Source organism: Dunckerocampus dactyliophorus, chromosome 3 (genome assembly GCF_027744805.1).
Source record: "Dunckerocampus dactyliophorus isolate RoL2022-P2 chromosome 3, RoL_Ddac_1.1, whole genome shotgun sequence".
Lineage (NCBI taxonomy): Eukaryota > Metazoa > Chordata > Actinopteri > Syngnathiformes > Syngnathidae > Dunckerocampus > Dunckerocampus dactyliophorus.
Window position 1 is genome coordinate 19,837,121 of NC_072821.1, and position 16,255 is coordinate 19,853,375.

General features: G+C 40.9%; 2 protein-coding genes across 2 annotated transcripts in view; one reads left to right on the forward strand and one right to left on the reverse strand.

The window, feature by feature from the left end:
- LOC129178221 (transmembrane protein 255B) lies at positions 1-14,931 on the forward strand. Its single transcript, XM_054770237.1, has 9 exons — positions 1-150; positions 388-530; positions 603-665; positions 9,707-9,796; positions 12,387-12,467; positions 13,075-13,160; positions 13,255-13,414; positions 13,641-13,787; positions 13,873-14,931. The coding sequence occupies exons 1-9, from the start codon at positions 87-89 to the stop codon at positions 14,086-14,088; spliced, it is 1,050 nt and encodes a 349-aa protein (XP_054626212.1). The 5' UTR covers positions 1-86; the 3' UTR covers positions 14,089-14,931.
- gas6 (growth arrest-specific 6) overlaps positions 14,587-16,255 on the reverse strand; it is a 15,461-nt gene continuing 13,792 nt past the window's right edge. Inside the window, exon 15 of the mRNA XM_054770235.1 lies at positions 14,587-16,182. Coding sequence (XP_054626210.1) covers positions 16,031-16,182 — 152 coding nt within the window. The 3' untranslated portion in view covers positions 14,587-16,030. The remainder of the gene's footprint in view (positions 16,183-16,255) is intronic.

Sequence of the window (16,255 nt, forward strand, 5' to 3'; positions counted from 1 at the left end):
AAAAACTGCCTCGCTCAGCAAAAGACAAACAAACAAGTGTGCTTGATCTTATTTCCCCCCCCTTCGTTCATCCTATCTGAATCAAAATGCAACAGCCAGAAGCCCAGCAAACGACTCAGACACCGGACACAGACATACTGGACTCGGAAGGTACTCAGTTTTCTCTTCAATTCAGTGTCATAATGTGAAATAATCAATAATATAATCATATATTTATGACCACTGCAAATATAATGTTGTAAAATAATCAGACTTTATAGGAAATGTGTTTTGAATGTAAAAATCTATTTAACAGGAGTTTTGTTAGGCGTTAATGTGTGTGTGCAGACCTCATTTTTAAAAAAATCATTTATTGCACCGCAACGCTTGTGTCACTCAACTTAACAGTTGGATACATACGGAGGAGGAAAACAGCTCTGTGGGTGACAGTGGCTCTGCTGGCTCTGTCTCTGGTGGTGTTGGCCATAGGTCTGATCTCAGCCACGCGCACCGACAACGTGCCGGTGGCTGGATATTATCCAGGGATCACTGTGAGTGCTGCATGCGCCTCCACATGACTTTATTGAAGAAGCATGACAACTTTGCTTTCTGTCCTCATCCAGTTGAGTTTTGGGGCATTCCTCGGCATCGTTGGAATCCATCTGGTGGAAAACCGCAGGCCTATGGTGAGTGTCGTCAACCCTGTTACACATTTTGTCACATGATTTTAATTGAGATGTTCACCCCAGATGATACAAAAGTGATAAACTGCTGAATATAATGGGTAAAATACAAGATACCTTGCCTATGTATTTTTTAAATATGCTGTATCAATGTGTTTGTAATGCATGGGTAATGACAAATATCAGAAGATGCAGTAGAGACACTAAAAAAATAAATAAGTAACTCACAATAAAATATAATCCCAATATATTGCCAACCATAACAATAATATCATGATATAGTCATTATCGATATATTGGAATCAATCATCGTCATATACAAAAAAAAATGTGACTATGCAGAAGTATTGTGAATGAATGAATGAGTGGATTATTATTATTATCATAAATAATGTTCAAACAGTCCACACAAGAAGGAAACATACTGCATGTTTAGGCACAAAGGTCCTCCGCACACATAGAGAAGCAAACAATCATGTATGTATGTTAAAAACAACACGGGAACAAGAGAAAAATACGAGTTTTACTCTAGTCGTTCCTGGAAAAATAATTATGTGCCATAAATGAAAGATTATGTTACTGACGTGTAGTTTTACAGGAAGTTGTCCTGCTTTGAGAACAAATGCGATTACTGTGTGTGTGTGTGTGTGTGTGTGTGTGAGTAATGTCTTCTTGCTCTCTGGGCCCTGGTCACTGCTCATGACCACATTTATGGTACGGGAAAGAGCATCTGATTGGCTTTGGATGTCGGTGACAAGAGCTGAAATTGTATTAGCATTGGTTGTTTTTTTTTGAGACAGACACACGGGTGAAGTGCTCGCTTATGTAGGAAGCCATGATGTTGCCTACTTTAGACCTCAATTGTTTATTTCTGCAAGTGTTTTAGTCTCTTCGGACTGAAGAAAAAACATCCTTAAGGGCCTCTGAAGGCTTATGAATCTTTTTTATTTTTGCATAATAATCACCGTAAAGTAACAATTAAACATATGATGTTGGCTGACGACTGAGGGGGTTTGGTTGTGTCATTGAAGCAGCATCTTCAGTATCACATTCACACTGTGTGACGCACTACAAATGAATAGACCCATGACACACAAACTAGAATGGTGCCAAAACCACCTGCAATATTCATTCTAAACTACATGTCCCAACATACAAACTGAGTTGATGAGTGTGTTTTTGCCTTTTGCCATTTCAAAACCATTCATTGTTTTAATTGTCTGTATTATTTGAAACGTGCATCCCGCAAAAGTACACGGTTCTGGCTAGGGGAGATTTTTCCACAGTGATATGTCTCAATGTCAAAATTAATTTCCTTGAAATAGAGCACATTTTGCTGTATTACTGATCAATGTCACAGATTATTTGCACAAACAGAGCCAGTCAAAGAGGCACCATAGGCGAGATTTAATACGGCGCCCTTCCTCCATTGTCCATTTACATAGTGTACACTTACAAAAGAACTTGAATGGCATTGCTTTTACTGTTCCTTTAATTTGCGAGATACAGTAGCCTGTCACCCAATTCAAATGCTTAACAAATTACAAATAAATATAAAACTAATCTGAAACACAATACGAATACCCTTACCACAAAATAAGTATACTGTAAATAACTGAATAAATAATAATAAATTATAAATACAACAACCAACATCAAACCACTCAGTTTGCACAGAAACTCTATATACAAAATCTATATGAAGTACTTATATACAACTATATGCAAAGCTACGTACAAACATGACACAGGGAGCAGGGAGACTTATTTTTTGTAGAATTTGTAGTAATAAGAATTGGGAATTACTTAACATTTGAATCATTGTGAGCGTTTCCATTTTAAGAGCTCAAAGTGATAGCGCACCTTAATTTTAGTGTAAATTGTAATTTTAATTTAAAGTGTTTGATTTTTTAAATTATATTGAAGGTGAATTTTCTTGATTTTTCGGTGCCCCTTTAGCATTTGCCTATATTGCCGAATGGGCCAGCCAGCTTTCTTTACGAATATCATACAATACAGTACATCGGTGACAATTGTCATTCATCCAGGTCATTGTATTCTCAGGCCAGTGAATTGATCGCAACTGGCCTGTTCAGGTTGTTTTCAAAGATGTTTTGCCTTTCTTTTGCCTCTCATCTGAGCAGGCTTCATCAGTTCATGCTCAACTAGAAACGCACTCAGAGAGCGCAGACCTCCGCCAAGCGCCATAGTTCCCTCCCATATTGTGATTTACACCATAAATATTAGTCCTACATTTATTGTATCTCCATATTTAGATTCCTTGACCATGACAACATACCATTAGCAATTGGATTCATAATGATATCAATATTAGCTATTCACAAAAATCGCATTTTCCGTAATGGCAGTTTGTGGATTTAGCTCCGTAGCATTTGAAGATACAACAAATATGTTGGCAAACTCCAGATTCTACAGTGTCTTGGCGATACTGTATAGAATGGTGTTTGTTGCATGTTTTTATAGATTCTTTTGTTACTTTCCTATGATGGAAACTCCAGAGGTCCCATATTATTTCATATTCTGGATCATAGTATCCGGAATTGTTCCATTATCTGGATCAGTCTTTGACGGACAGACAGATAAACGCCAGCAAAAACAGAACATCTGCACTGCGCTTTGCGCTGCGCTTGGCGGAGGTAAAGAAAGTTGAAATAGCTGAAAAAAACAGCTGGAACTTTATTAAGAGAAAACGTCGTATTCTATATGTGCCCTACGATTGGCAGTCTGGAGTGCACCCTGCCTCTCGCCTAGCTGGGATAGGCTCCAGCATATGCCCGTGGCCCCAGTGAGGACAAGCAAAAAATGAATGAAAGTCCTATTCTAACAAAAGTCACAATTTTACGAGAATAAACTCGCACTATCAGGAGGAAAAATAATGTAATTTTAGTAGCATAGCGTTGAAAACAAAAAACATTAGTTTTTCAAACGTCATAATATTATAAAAAGCAAACAAAACAAAATAAAGCTGTAATTTTTGGAAAATTAGGTTAGGGAAAAAGTTATAAGATGGGGAAAAAAGTCATAAAATTACAAGAAGAACATTTTTGATTATTTAAAAAAGTTGAAATATATGGAAAATGTAAAAAAAAAACAAAAAACACCAAAATGTGGAAAAACAGAGCTGAAGTTCGTAGTAATAATACACATTTTCATTTACATCACATATCTCAGATGCAGTTTTTTCTTCAAACGTATCTACATGTTGCTTTATGAAATATCAATGTGGCCCTTGCATCCTTTCATTTTTTAGGATCGGTGGAAAAAGTTTGGACACCCCTACATTACATTGTGCACGTGTACCTAATGTGATGACCAGTGAGCGCACTTTTCGATGATGTACTGTACCTTTATTCCTGACCCTCTCTTTGTAAGGAGCAGACATAATTCCAGATGCGGACGTTATTTTTTGACTCGCTGAGGATTAAAAGACACTTTCCTCACAACACGCTTGAACACTTTTAGATAAGTTGATATATTTATTTATCGGACGTCGCCTCATCTTTCTTCATGACTGGTGCGGGCAGCCGAGTGTGTCTGTAGTGAATTTTTCATGTGGTGTCCGTGGTGTTGCGTGGCAGCCACCGATCAGCTTGTCGGCATTGTGTATCTGATCTGAAGAGTAAAAGAGACACGCATTGCTTATTACGCAAGTCTTATTTCATAATGTATACTGCACATATAAAGGGAGTCTTTGTAAACTACGAAATTCCCTTAGCTTCATTTCATACTATAAAGATTGCCATGCATCATTTTTCTTCGACTTTTTCTTCTCCAGAAGCATGACAGGGAAACATGTCTAAACAAACAAACATGTCTGCCTCGTGGTCTTTCCCGGTGGTTGCAACCCACAAGCTACAGTCTGGACCTGATTCCCTACTTTACCGTTATTTCTCACTGCTTCCCTGTCTTTTTAAACTTTAATGGCCCGCATGTAAGACGAGAGCCGGTTGGCAGAGGAAGGCCACTCTGTAAAGAACACCTAAACGCACCACAATGACAGAGGCTGTGCAGCTTGAAGCACACCTCACCTCTTACGCTTCTTTCAGGCCAGATGTGGTTTGAAGTGTAAACAGCAACTGCTGTTGAACTGCTGCTTTTTGACCTATGATTGGTGAAACATGACATTTTGTGTGCTTTCGACATGAAATGCTCACTGGAATTAAATCTAAGCAACATTAAATATCTCAAATGAAGGACAACAATGCGTATTTTAAATGTAAATGGACTTCAGCTTGTATAGCGCTATTCCACCTTCAAGGTACCTAAAGCACTTTGACACTGTTAGCACATTGACCTACTGGTGACACAGCATCAGGAGAACCTGGGGGTTCACTATCTTGCCCAAGGATACTTCGACATGTGACCATATCCTTCAGGTTGGGAGACCACCACTCCACCACTCCTGCCATGCCGCCCTGGACTAAAAAAGACAATTTTTTCTGAGGCCGACATGCTTATTTTAAGTAATATATATACTGAAACTCACACTTTTCCTACTACGTTTAGTTACCATCAGCTGTTTTATTGCATTTATTATTTTTTTAGGTTTTTGTGTGTATGTGTTTGTATGCGTGTGTGTGTGGGGGTTGGGGGATGACAATTATGCTTATAGATAAACAAATCGATCGAACTTACTGAGCTGTATCAGGAACATAAAAAGATAATTATAAAAAAAAGAACAAACATTGCATATTAACAATAATTATAAAATGTAAAAAATTGAAAAGGCCTACTAAGTACAATATAAAAAATGGAGATCAGCAGACTGGATGGATTACTATTACTTTGCCTGATATACTTTATTTAAGCGAAGAAAAGTGATGTGTCCATTTGATGTCATGCTGCTGCCTCTACTAACAGATAGTGAGCGTTTTCTTTATGACTGAATGCTTCACCAAGCTGGTGTTCTCACCTCTAAAAGACTCTTGTCACTTCCTGACTGTATTTCACACACCAAAGTCCTCCCGGTCACCTTGCCGCATGAAAAGTAGGACCGTATTTTAGCCAACAGGCAATGGGATGTTCACTTCTTATTACCAGTGCTGTGCTGCTGATCTCTTACTGGACCAGTGAGCAGTGCAAAAAGACCTTGCAGTGACTTTAGTTACACAACGTGCAAGGCGTCTTTTCTGCAAAAAAAAGGTTGACTATTTCATTCTTTACCCTTCCAAATCTGCATCTTTAGTGTTGTGCATTTTTACATGTTGCTTTGAGGGCAGATTTGAGGCTCTGGCTGGGGCGCGTGGATGTGTTTTATGTGGCGGCAGCTGGTGCTAAGCTAATGTGAAGTCATGCATTTGTCAGGCTCTATTGTCTGCGCTGCTGGCCTCATCTCCCACTTGCAGCCCATAAAAGCAGAGTCATTTAAACAGCTAATGAAGTGGAGAGTCTGGGCCAGGGGCAGATAAAAACCCACCCGGAAAATTGTATTTTTTTTTTCCCCAACAGGGATATATTGTATTTTCTTGCCCTGTCTTTAAGATGTGCTTTGATTCAATCAACACTCTCTCGTGTTGTACAGTGTTCCCTCGTTTATCGTGGGGGATGGGTTCCCAAAATAGCCTGCATTAAGTGAAATGCAAAGCGAAGTAGCCAACTATATTTTTTACAATTATTATATATTAGTTAAGGCTGTAAGCCCCCTCACCATACACTTTATACACTTTTCTCAGAAAGGCATGAACATTTTCTCACATTTCTCTCTTATTTAAACATTCTCAAAAAAGTTAAAATTTCGTTTGAATTTTAATGATCATACTACTAGGTTGGACTCAGGAAATTCACATTTCAATCCACACATCGCATTTCTCTCTTGTTTGAACACCCAAAGTTCAAATTTTGTTAGACTGAAGCATTCGTCGTCCTCCATGAACCAAAGATTCATTTGCAGTATTCCAGGCGCCCTTCGGACGCGGAACTTCTGCCTTCATTCAGCATGTACGATCCCAGCAGGTAGCGATCATACAACAGGAAACAGTCCTGCACGAAGGAGAGTGATTGACAATGGTCTCCAGCCAATCAGAATGCAGAACACAATGGGAGGATTCTCCCTTAGCCAATCAAGACTGTTCTGGCTCTATACATACTGAGATGAATGGGACACATCTGGACACGTCTTCAACTCTCACATGAGTATACAACACAGCCCGTAGCTCGTTTTTTTAGTGGCTTTCGGCATATTCTAATAAACAATGAATCAGCTACAGTATATTATTAGATATTATACTAATAGTTGTCACCTGTAACACAAACTCTATGATGTGCATGTTTTGTTCAGACAGCTTAGCATCTCCTCCTGAGATCCAGAAAAATAAAAGAACCGTTTTTGTTGCATAAATAATTTATTTGGGTGAAAATAATGACAATTTATTATTTTTTTGGTCGAAAATGTTTGCAGTTGTCTCTCGCTTATTATATAATCGGGTAATTGGTTCCAGTCCCCACCGTGATGAGCTCATTTATAAATGGAATATTTTTTGTAGTCCGAGCATAGAAAATAATGTAATGCTGTTTATGTGTTGTGTATAAAACACAATATATAACCGAGGGTCCTATTAAGACGACCATTGACGCTGTGAAAGCAACACCATGTCTGACTACACTGAACAAAAGTCTCAGAAAAGTAGCTTCCAACGACACCAAATTCAAATGACAAAATGAATACGCGATTGGTACGAGCCTGGAGTTTGTTTTCCAGAAAGAAGACGATCACGTAGTTTTTGATGTGTGGTTGACAGCCAGTGTGCTAGCATGAATTCACTTGACATTGAATAAATACGAACTTGAGCACTAAATATACACTTAACATCCTCGAAGCTCACCTTTATGCATGCACAGCCAGCACCGGTATTTAGGAGCACGGAGACAACATGCAAACTCCATACAGAAAAAATGCCCGTTGGGTATTTGAACTCAAGTCTTCTCAATCTCCAGACTGTGACTGTGTGGCCAACATGCTAACCACTAGACCACCGTGCAGCCCAAGAATAAAAGTAAAAACTATGGGCTTTTTAACAGCATATTGTTTTACCATAAGATAATAGCTTTTATTTCCAAAATTGATACTCAAATAAAATTTTATGTAGTTATTTACAGAAGTGTTTTTAAAAATGTGTCTTTTTTTTAATCATTATTCCTGAAAGTTTTCCACGGCCCGGTTTGGTCCCGCCCATGGATCGGTACCGGGCCCAGTGGTTGGCGACCCCTGCTCTAGTGGATCTGAGTGGCGGGTGGACAGGAAGAGACGTCGGGGATTTGAGTTTTAGCTTGTCGTTACCGCAGCAACAGTAGCCCGTCTTTTATTAGGGATTATTGTGCCTGTTGTAAGATCATTAAAACCTGCAATAAAAACCTGTTGTGCCAGCAGAGTCTTCGCCGCGGCGTCAAAGCGCTTTGAGTGCCATGGAGGTGGAAAAGCGCGATACACGTGAAAGACCGTTTAACATTACTGACACCTAGAGACGAGTGTAGAATACTACATATCACTCAATGTGTCACGCATTCATGTTCAGCTTAATTGGAGACCCCAGGATCTGTCCACAGGCGTGAATGTGAGCGTGAATCGTTGTTTGTCTACATGTGCCCCATGATTGACTGGCAACCGGTGTACCCCACCTCTCACCTGAAGCCTCCTGGGATAGGCTCCAGCTCACCTGAAATGAGGGCAAGCGGTATAGAAAATGGTTGCAGAATGGAAGATGCATGAAAGTTGTTAAACGTCTCTTGTTCCAGTACAGAAGGCTGTGTCCTGGTGGAGTGATTGAACAGTGACAGTAAATGATGCATAGTTATAAAGTTGATGATAAAGTTTAATGATTGGACATCTGTGAAAGGACAGCTGGAGGCTCTGAGCGCAGTGTGTGGATTTTGTATTACACACATTTCATTCAGTCAAATAGGAAAGAATGGTGATGATCTTGGTTGATGACAAAGTACGACCACCTGCATGAGTGGAAAAGCAACAGTGTGATTCATATTTGCATGTGTTTGTGTGTGTGTGTGCATGCTATTCAGCCAATGTGGGAAAGGGTTAGTGTTTCTTTTAGAGTTGGGACACCATGGAAAGATTCCGGTCAGAGAATCATTTAATCATCTTTATTATGCAGGTGGATGGGCTCTTTAGAAATGTGTGTTAGTCCATTGAAATTGGGTTTGTCCAAGTAGGTGTGTGTCCAAAGGCTTGTATGTGTGCGGTCTAAACAATAGGAACACATGAAATTACAAACAATGCCAAATAAAGCAGCCCAATAGCACTCACATGACACAAATAAAGGCATGCGCAGTACACATATCAAGTCATGCTAAGAGATAGACAAGAGCAAACCTGCTAGTCAGTGAGCCAGCTAGCAAACAACCACAAGCACATGGCTCAGAAGTGTACCCCCAATCACACCACATCCAACAAACTAGCTTTCATTTAGCTTCCTACACAGCATAAATCACGCAAAAGCAAACACTCCTAATGCACAAAAGAATCATCAAACTCACCTTGTTGAGTCATACCCCACATGGGAAACGAGCTCATACTAGCAAAACTGTTACCAGTGCTCAGCTAGTTCCTTTTGTAAGAAGGTTGCATTCAAGTGCATCACGTACCTCCCAGGGACAAGTTGCTGCGTTCATGGACGCTTGGACATCACAGGAAAGGCTACAAATGTTCTACTTATAACAGACATCAATGCTACGCAAATAGACTTTCAGACAGCCAACCTTGCCAGTACAAAAGGCCACCCTTCTGTTCAGTTCAAAGCCACTTTGCCCATAAATTACCCACAAGGCACCTCTGCTTTGGCGGAGCATGGCACCATTCATTTCCTTTATCAGCCTACAGTCCTGACACTGACCAATTACAGTAAAGAAGAGTAAGTGTGCGATATGTGACTTTACCAACTTTACCTTTACCCTATTCTGTTATTGTGTGATCTGTTCTGTATATTTAATTGCCCGTTTATAGGATTTTATATAACACATGAATCTAAGTCTATTCATTAAATAACCCTCATTGTACATTTCTTCTCTCCAAGCTCATGGCTGCCATCATCTTCATCAGCATCGGAGTCATTGCCTCTTTCTTCTGTGCCATCGTGGACGGGATCATCGCATCAGAGTTCATTGTAAGTATTGCAAAAACAATCGAACAAACCAACAATGCCATCCCCATTTGCTTCCGCACATGTTAACACTCATAAACAAAAGCTGAAACAGCACATTCTACATTTATTGACCGGAGCCTTTCGCACAGAACCCAGTGAAGTGCATCATTGCCACACCTGTGTGCGCTTTGACACAGACACTCGACCCACAGTCAGTTAATTGGCCGCACATCGATGTCCATGCCAGCGCCAGGTGTGACATACACTGCTGTCTTTTTTCCACCTTTTTTCGCACGTCTGTGTGTCTGTATAACAGGCACCCACACAGAAAGCGGGGACAAAGGATGATCCGGCTATTTTTCCTGCTGGTCTCTGAGTAAGGCTGTTCCACAATTTTGTGTCGAAAACACGTGTCGCGAATAAATGCCGAATCTACTCTTACGGATCTCTGTGTGAAAGTCTTCTGATGCTACCTTGACACCTTAAAGGTTTAAAAGAGGCTCCAATTTCATTTACCAGGATATGTGAATGTGAAATATTTGTAGATCAGGGGTGTCCTAACTTTTTTCCACCGAAGGTCACATAATGAAAAAATGAAAAGATGAAAGGGCCACTTTGATATTTTGTAAAGACATGCTAAATCGTGATATATATTTCAAGAAAAAAACGCATTTTTAAGTTTTCTTAAATTATATTTTTAGAATGTGCTGCGGACCAATAAAAAAAACAGCCACGGGTCGCAAATGGCCCCCGGGCTGCACTTTGTACATCCCCGCTTTAGATCATTAAAGTAAACAGCAATAGCGTTCAAACTCTCTCCCTGCGCTGCACAGAAATGTACACAGTGCAGGAATACAGCAATATCGTCATCTGAGGACAGGGAAAATGACAGAGCTCCATTTGTCCCACGAACCGAGTGAAACATCAAATGTCTTTTCATGAGCGCGGGTGAACCAGGGCGAATTTAAAAAGCTCATTCATTCCCTGGCATGAGACGCTGATATTGATCAACAATACTTATCGAAGCTCGCTCACCGGACACGGGAATTTATATTCATTGCTCTTTCAAGCCTCACACAATGAAATCATTTAATGACCTCATTCATTCTATCGTGCTGGTGCAGGAGGCTTGCTGCTTATCATAAACTGCGGCAGTCACACTAATGTGCATCATGCACTAGTCCAAAATGTTACACAGTGCATCCTCGCGTAGTCGGGATTCAGCATTCATTCGGTGATAATGTATAAATATGTAATAATGCAGCTACGATGAACAGCATACATGTAGCGCTGTTTAAAAAATGTTTACATTTCTGTCTTTCTGCTTCACTGATCATGTTTTTTCATGACGCAATGAGATTTCGCACTTTGTTCAGCAGTCCTTGAACGTGCCGTAGTTGTCTGGTGTGATACGGAAGCACTCGCTTTCAACAGTCAATCCGGCCTCTAAAACCTGGATTGTGTCGCGAGTGAACAATGGCAATTGAAGAGAGAAGGGGAAGGAAGGTTCTGGAGCTGAATCTAATCCAGGGCTCCAGACTGCGACTAAAATAGGAGACATCACAAGTACATTTTTCATCTACTCGTGCATGTGCGACCAGATAAAAGAACGCCCGTTGACAAGCGGCGCACTTTGTCTTTTATTCCAGTGAGAATGAAGAATAGTCTGAAACGTGTAGTCGATAGACGTCAGCTTGTCACAGTCTAAGCCTATCGATGCCAGCGTGTGTGATCGCTCACGTTTCAGTCGCATTCGATCGACTTTTCTACCATCTTTGTTTACACATTTTGCCTGGCTCTCATTTCTTCTGTCTCTCTGGCGGCAGCTAGCCAGCTAGAGTTATCTGGTCCACAGACTCCAAGTGTGCCTTTCTTTTTGGTGACATTTTGTCTTTAAAACAGTCGAGCCATGCGATTTGTTCGGAGCTCGTTGGTGTCCCACGGGGAAGCTACGATGTTCATGGGGTATGTGCTAACTTACTTTTTTAAGCGTCACTTGACGACCTTGTTCTCTCTGCTCTGATTTTGAGAAAGACATTGAAATCGTTATTTTTTCTGTTAAGTGTGTTATTTTTCACATTAACGCACGAACGGGGTAGTTTGCCAACCCACATGAACTCCTAAAGAGGAAGAAAAGAGAAAAACACCAACGAAGAAGAAGGCGGGCCGATGTGTGAGGAAAAGAGGGCCATATTGGAGTTAATAGTATTTATCAGTAATACAGTGAAAACGAGAGGAAATGAGAGGAATGTTTACTTTGCAAGTACATTTCACTGTGCGCCCCTAGGTTTTCTGCATGCGCTCCAAAAATTTTACATTAGGGGCCGCTGTGCTCCGAGTACAAAAATGTAGTCTGGAGCCCTGATCTAATCTAATAATTACAACAGTCGCTTTTATTGCAAAGGGTGATCCGAAATCGGAGGAGAACGTCAACATCAAGCTAGCAGGTGTGTCAAAAATAAACATTTTTATCACTTGTATCACTGACTGTTTACTTTGATTTTATTTCCATTTTTTGGTGAAGCGGGGATCTCCTGTATTTGTACTGTAGAAAGCATTTTGTTTCTTTAAGAGCTGCTGTTTGTTTCTAATCTTTACGTGTCCCACACAGGACACAAGACCCTTGCAGGAGGACATGTGTGACTTTTATGCCAGTGGCTCTGGATATGCTTATGACAGCTACTATACTGAGGTGCTTCTTCTACTACAAATACTACTACTAGTACACACACACACACACACACACAGGGTCATCATTTATATGTTTTTGTCAGGATATTCTGACACATTTATTGAGATATTTCTTTTTTAATGTCATTTGGTAACTTTTTCAGAGTGCATGTGGGCTGCAGCGTTATGATATGATAAATGGGAGATTATACTGCTTGTTATATTCATAATACATACATGTAAGTATGACCAATATGTTATTAATATGTTATTAATATGTTAGTGTGTTTTAGTTCGTCAATTCAAGTAAAGCTACACAGTTGGGGGTGGGTATTTTTACCGATGGCTAAGCGCCTTCCAAAGGTTTAAGTTGAGAGTATAGTGACATCTAGTGGTGGAAAGTTTTTACTGCCACGATTCAAACTCAAGCGCAGAGTATACATGTACATGTATTATTATGACTGGTAATGTTAATTAGGGGCCTGCAAGCAAAGCGCGAAAACTGTGCGACATCATACCGAAGGCTTAATATGTTCAATTAACATCTCTCAACATTTGGCACTATTCTTATGATTTCTTTTCATAAAATGAGATTTTAACAATAATAATGACTTGAACCTACCAAACAGGTGACCTGTCATTCATTCGACAAAGCCTGTAAGCTGAAGCTGAGAAGTAACACCTGCTACTGCTGCTACCTGTACAACTGTGAGAGGTAACCTTGACATCATTTTGCACACATAGCGTGTACTTATCTACATAGATAATATAAATAAATATATATACTGTATATATTAATGCCATTACAGCACAGACTATCACCCTCAGTATTTTGAGTTCACCGGTGTCAGCAGCTGCTGGGATGTGATCCATCTTCATCGTCTGCTGTGGGCCTCAGTGGCCCTCAACGTGATTGGCCTCTTCCTTGGAATCATCACTGCCGCCATCCTCGGAGCGTATAAGGACATGGTAAGAAGTCCAAGTAATTTGTACTACTGTACAATGTTAAAGTACAGTAAAACAGTATAGCACTGCATATGTACTGTATACACATGACTTGTGCAATAGAATTACTGTTCTGTATTAAATATAGAATATATATTGGAAAGAACTAAAAACAGCATCATCCCGGCGGGCTACTTAGTACCCTCCTTTCACTTTATATATAAACATGTTTTGTCACTGTTCCCTGCAGCAGAAGCCCCTTCCACCGGTGGCCCCAAGCCCAGCACCGCCGCCCCACATCCTGTACAACCCCACTCAGCACATGCTCACCTATGCTGGATTCTGTCCTGCAGGACAGAATCTACCTGCTTACCCCAACTATCCAGTCCCGGTGCAGGTGGGTCACCACACAGAATGTCACTTTCACATACTGGAATGCAGTATGCTGCTGAACAAGAGGTAATATACTGTATGTCCCACAGCCTAACAGCAGCTTCCAGGGACCTGCCACCCCACAGATGATCCCAGAGGGGGGACCTCCTGGCACTTCCTGTCCCTCTGAAGAAACCCATAGCCAGCCGCCCTCGCAGGGCGTCACCCAGGAACCAGGAGGAGGTTTCATGCTCACACCCAATGCTCCAGTCCTATATGCATCCTCCAAAAGCCCCTTTGAGAAACCTCCCCCTTACGCCTACTGAGCCCTCAACCAAAACAAAAAAAAAAAGTGGCATGTTGGGTCATTTGTGTGTAGACTTTTTACTTGGAATAAGTTTGATAGATGACCTTGTAGCTGGAGACGTCTAGGAAGGATGCCGGTGTCTATCTGTGTAGTGTTATACAGTATGTATTTCAAGTGCATTCATAGGTCTCCAGTGTGTAGTCTACCATTGCAGCTGTTTGTTATAACCACCTTTAGATTGCAGGTGCTCCTGTGTGTTGTCTCATGACAAATGCACTACGAATAAGGGCTTTCTTTCACCAGGAATATAAGATTAAAGAACACCAATGTGGCTGCTACATTGTTTGTATGAAGGTGTCGTATTGTCAATGTTAAGTAAGTTCAGAATTAAGCGAGATATGTTTCGTGTTACGCGTCGCAATAGCAGGGAGTTAAGTGTGTGTGATTTATCAGTCAGCATGTGTACATGAACCACCTTCAGCAGCACAACATACAAACAAGTATTTTCAAAGTACAATTTGACTCTTGACGTTCATAGAACTCTTTATTTTGCTCTTTAAATAGGATTGTAGCATTGTACGCATACGGAGCTGGTAAAAAGAAAACAAATTAAATCTAACGAGCATTACAATATACACCACAATAAAAAAAAAAAAAGATAAAATTTCTGGCATTCATTCATGAGAAAACTATATGGTACATCATGGAGTTAAGCCAAACCGGAGCCCTTTGGACTATCACATTGCTCCTCCAACATTGTTTTTTTCTGCATTTTGGTTTACTTAGCACCTATGAAATAAAGTACTAAAGATGATTCTGCAAAGTTTTACTATGTTTCCATTGCTCTCAGTCCCCGTAAGGGATGCAAATCACAGCTGTATTGTTTTGTGTAAGATGTATTTGAGACCTAAGTGTTTCACTTCAATGCACGATAACCTCGGTGAGAATATTGCAAGGTAGTTTTCTGTCTATAAAGCAGTGTACAGTCACATTATTTACACACTCAGTATATTACAGCACACTCCTTTTCCTCTCAGTAGCTTGTATGGTTTGTTGGATGCAGTGCACTTCCTCTTCGTTGCAGAGACGGCCCCCTCCTTCTCCCCCTCCCTGTGCTTCTTTAATGAATCTGTCATTGTTGGACTGGATTGCAGTGGGTGTTAGCAGGAACACGTTTGTCAGGGAACAGGATTTGGGCCTTTAGTGTACAGACAGTGATGCAAAGGGCATGAGGAGGGTTGGCTGTCAGTCAGTGATCAGTGTGCTGCAGCTTTGTGAAAGAATACGCCTTCTTGTAGAGGCCTCCACAATATAGGGCTGGTCTTCTCAGTAGGCACATGGTTGATTTTTTTTTTTTAAAGATTGCAAGTAGACACGTAGCGGTGCCGTGGTGGAGAAGAGATCAAGAACATGGCTTCACGTCTCACCACATCAACCTGCAACAATGTGCAAAGGTTTTCTAGAAATCACGAGAGGCATGTGGATGGAGGGAGGACTCCTCTTGCTTGGGGTACCTAACAGAAACATCCTTTTCTTCAAATTGGACCTTTGGCCGCTTTAGGTGGCAGGAAACATGGGTATTGGCCAAAAAAGCTCAGGTCACCTGTTGGTATACAATCCCAGGTCCAGTCAGCAGACCTGGGTCTGACTTATGCTCTTGAGGGCTAAGATGGTAGGGCAAGAAAAGCATTCCATCCCATGACTTCTGCCTGATGAAGTGGAGATCGCATGTTGGCTTATTGATTTACTTAGACTGCTTAAAGTCATTGCTAGTGCCTGGTCAAGTCAAAGACAAAAAGACAGGGTGACCATTGACTTAGGGTCCACTGGGACCACAAGACCTGGTTTAGAGTTTGACATTTCAATCTAATACACCTCCTCACTACTCGAGGTTTAATCTCATAAATAAACTGGAAACGATCTCCACTGTTTTTCAATGACTTGCTTTGGCAGAGTGAAGGTCACTGGTTTGAATCCAGCAGGGGGCAGGAGTGGGAGCGGATGTCGTTGTGTTTTTCAATCGCCTGGTCCAAGTCCAACGTTTGTCCATTCACTGTGACCTCCATACAGCCACTGTAGGGCGCAGACACCAGGGTGGAGACCAGGGGAACATCTGAGGGAAGAAATGACAACACGACTAAAGCTGTAATTGAACCACCATGTAAACCACAGCACGCACTAAAGAC

Excerpts from the sequence above, each read along its gene's own strand:
- LOC129178221 (XM_054770237.1), top strand. The coding sequence starts at position 87 with ATGCAACAGCCAGAAGCCCAGCAAACGACTCAGACACCGGACACAGAC. Across the intron at positions 9,797-12,386 it reads TCATCGCATCAGAGTTCATT|GACACAAGACCCTTGCAGGA; the intron begins GTAAGTATTGCA and ends TGTCCCACACAG. Across the intron at positions 13,415-13,640 it reads TCGGAGCGTATAAGGACATG|CAGAAGCCCCTTCCACCGGT; the intron begins GTAAGAAGTCCA and ends TGTTCCCTGCAG.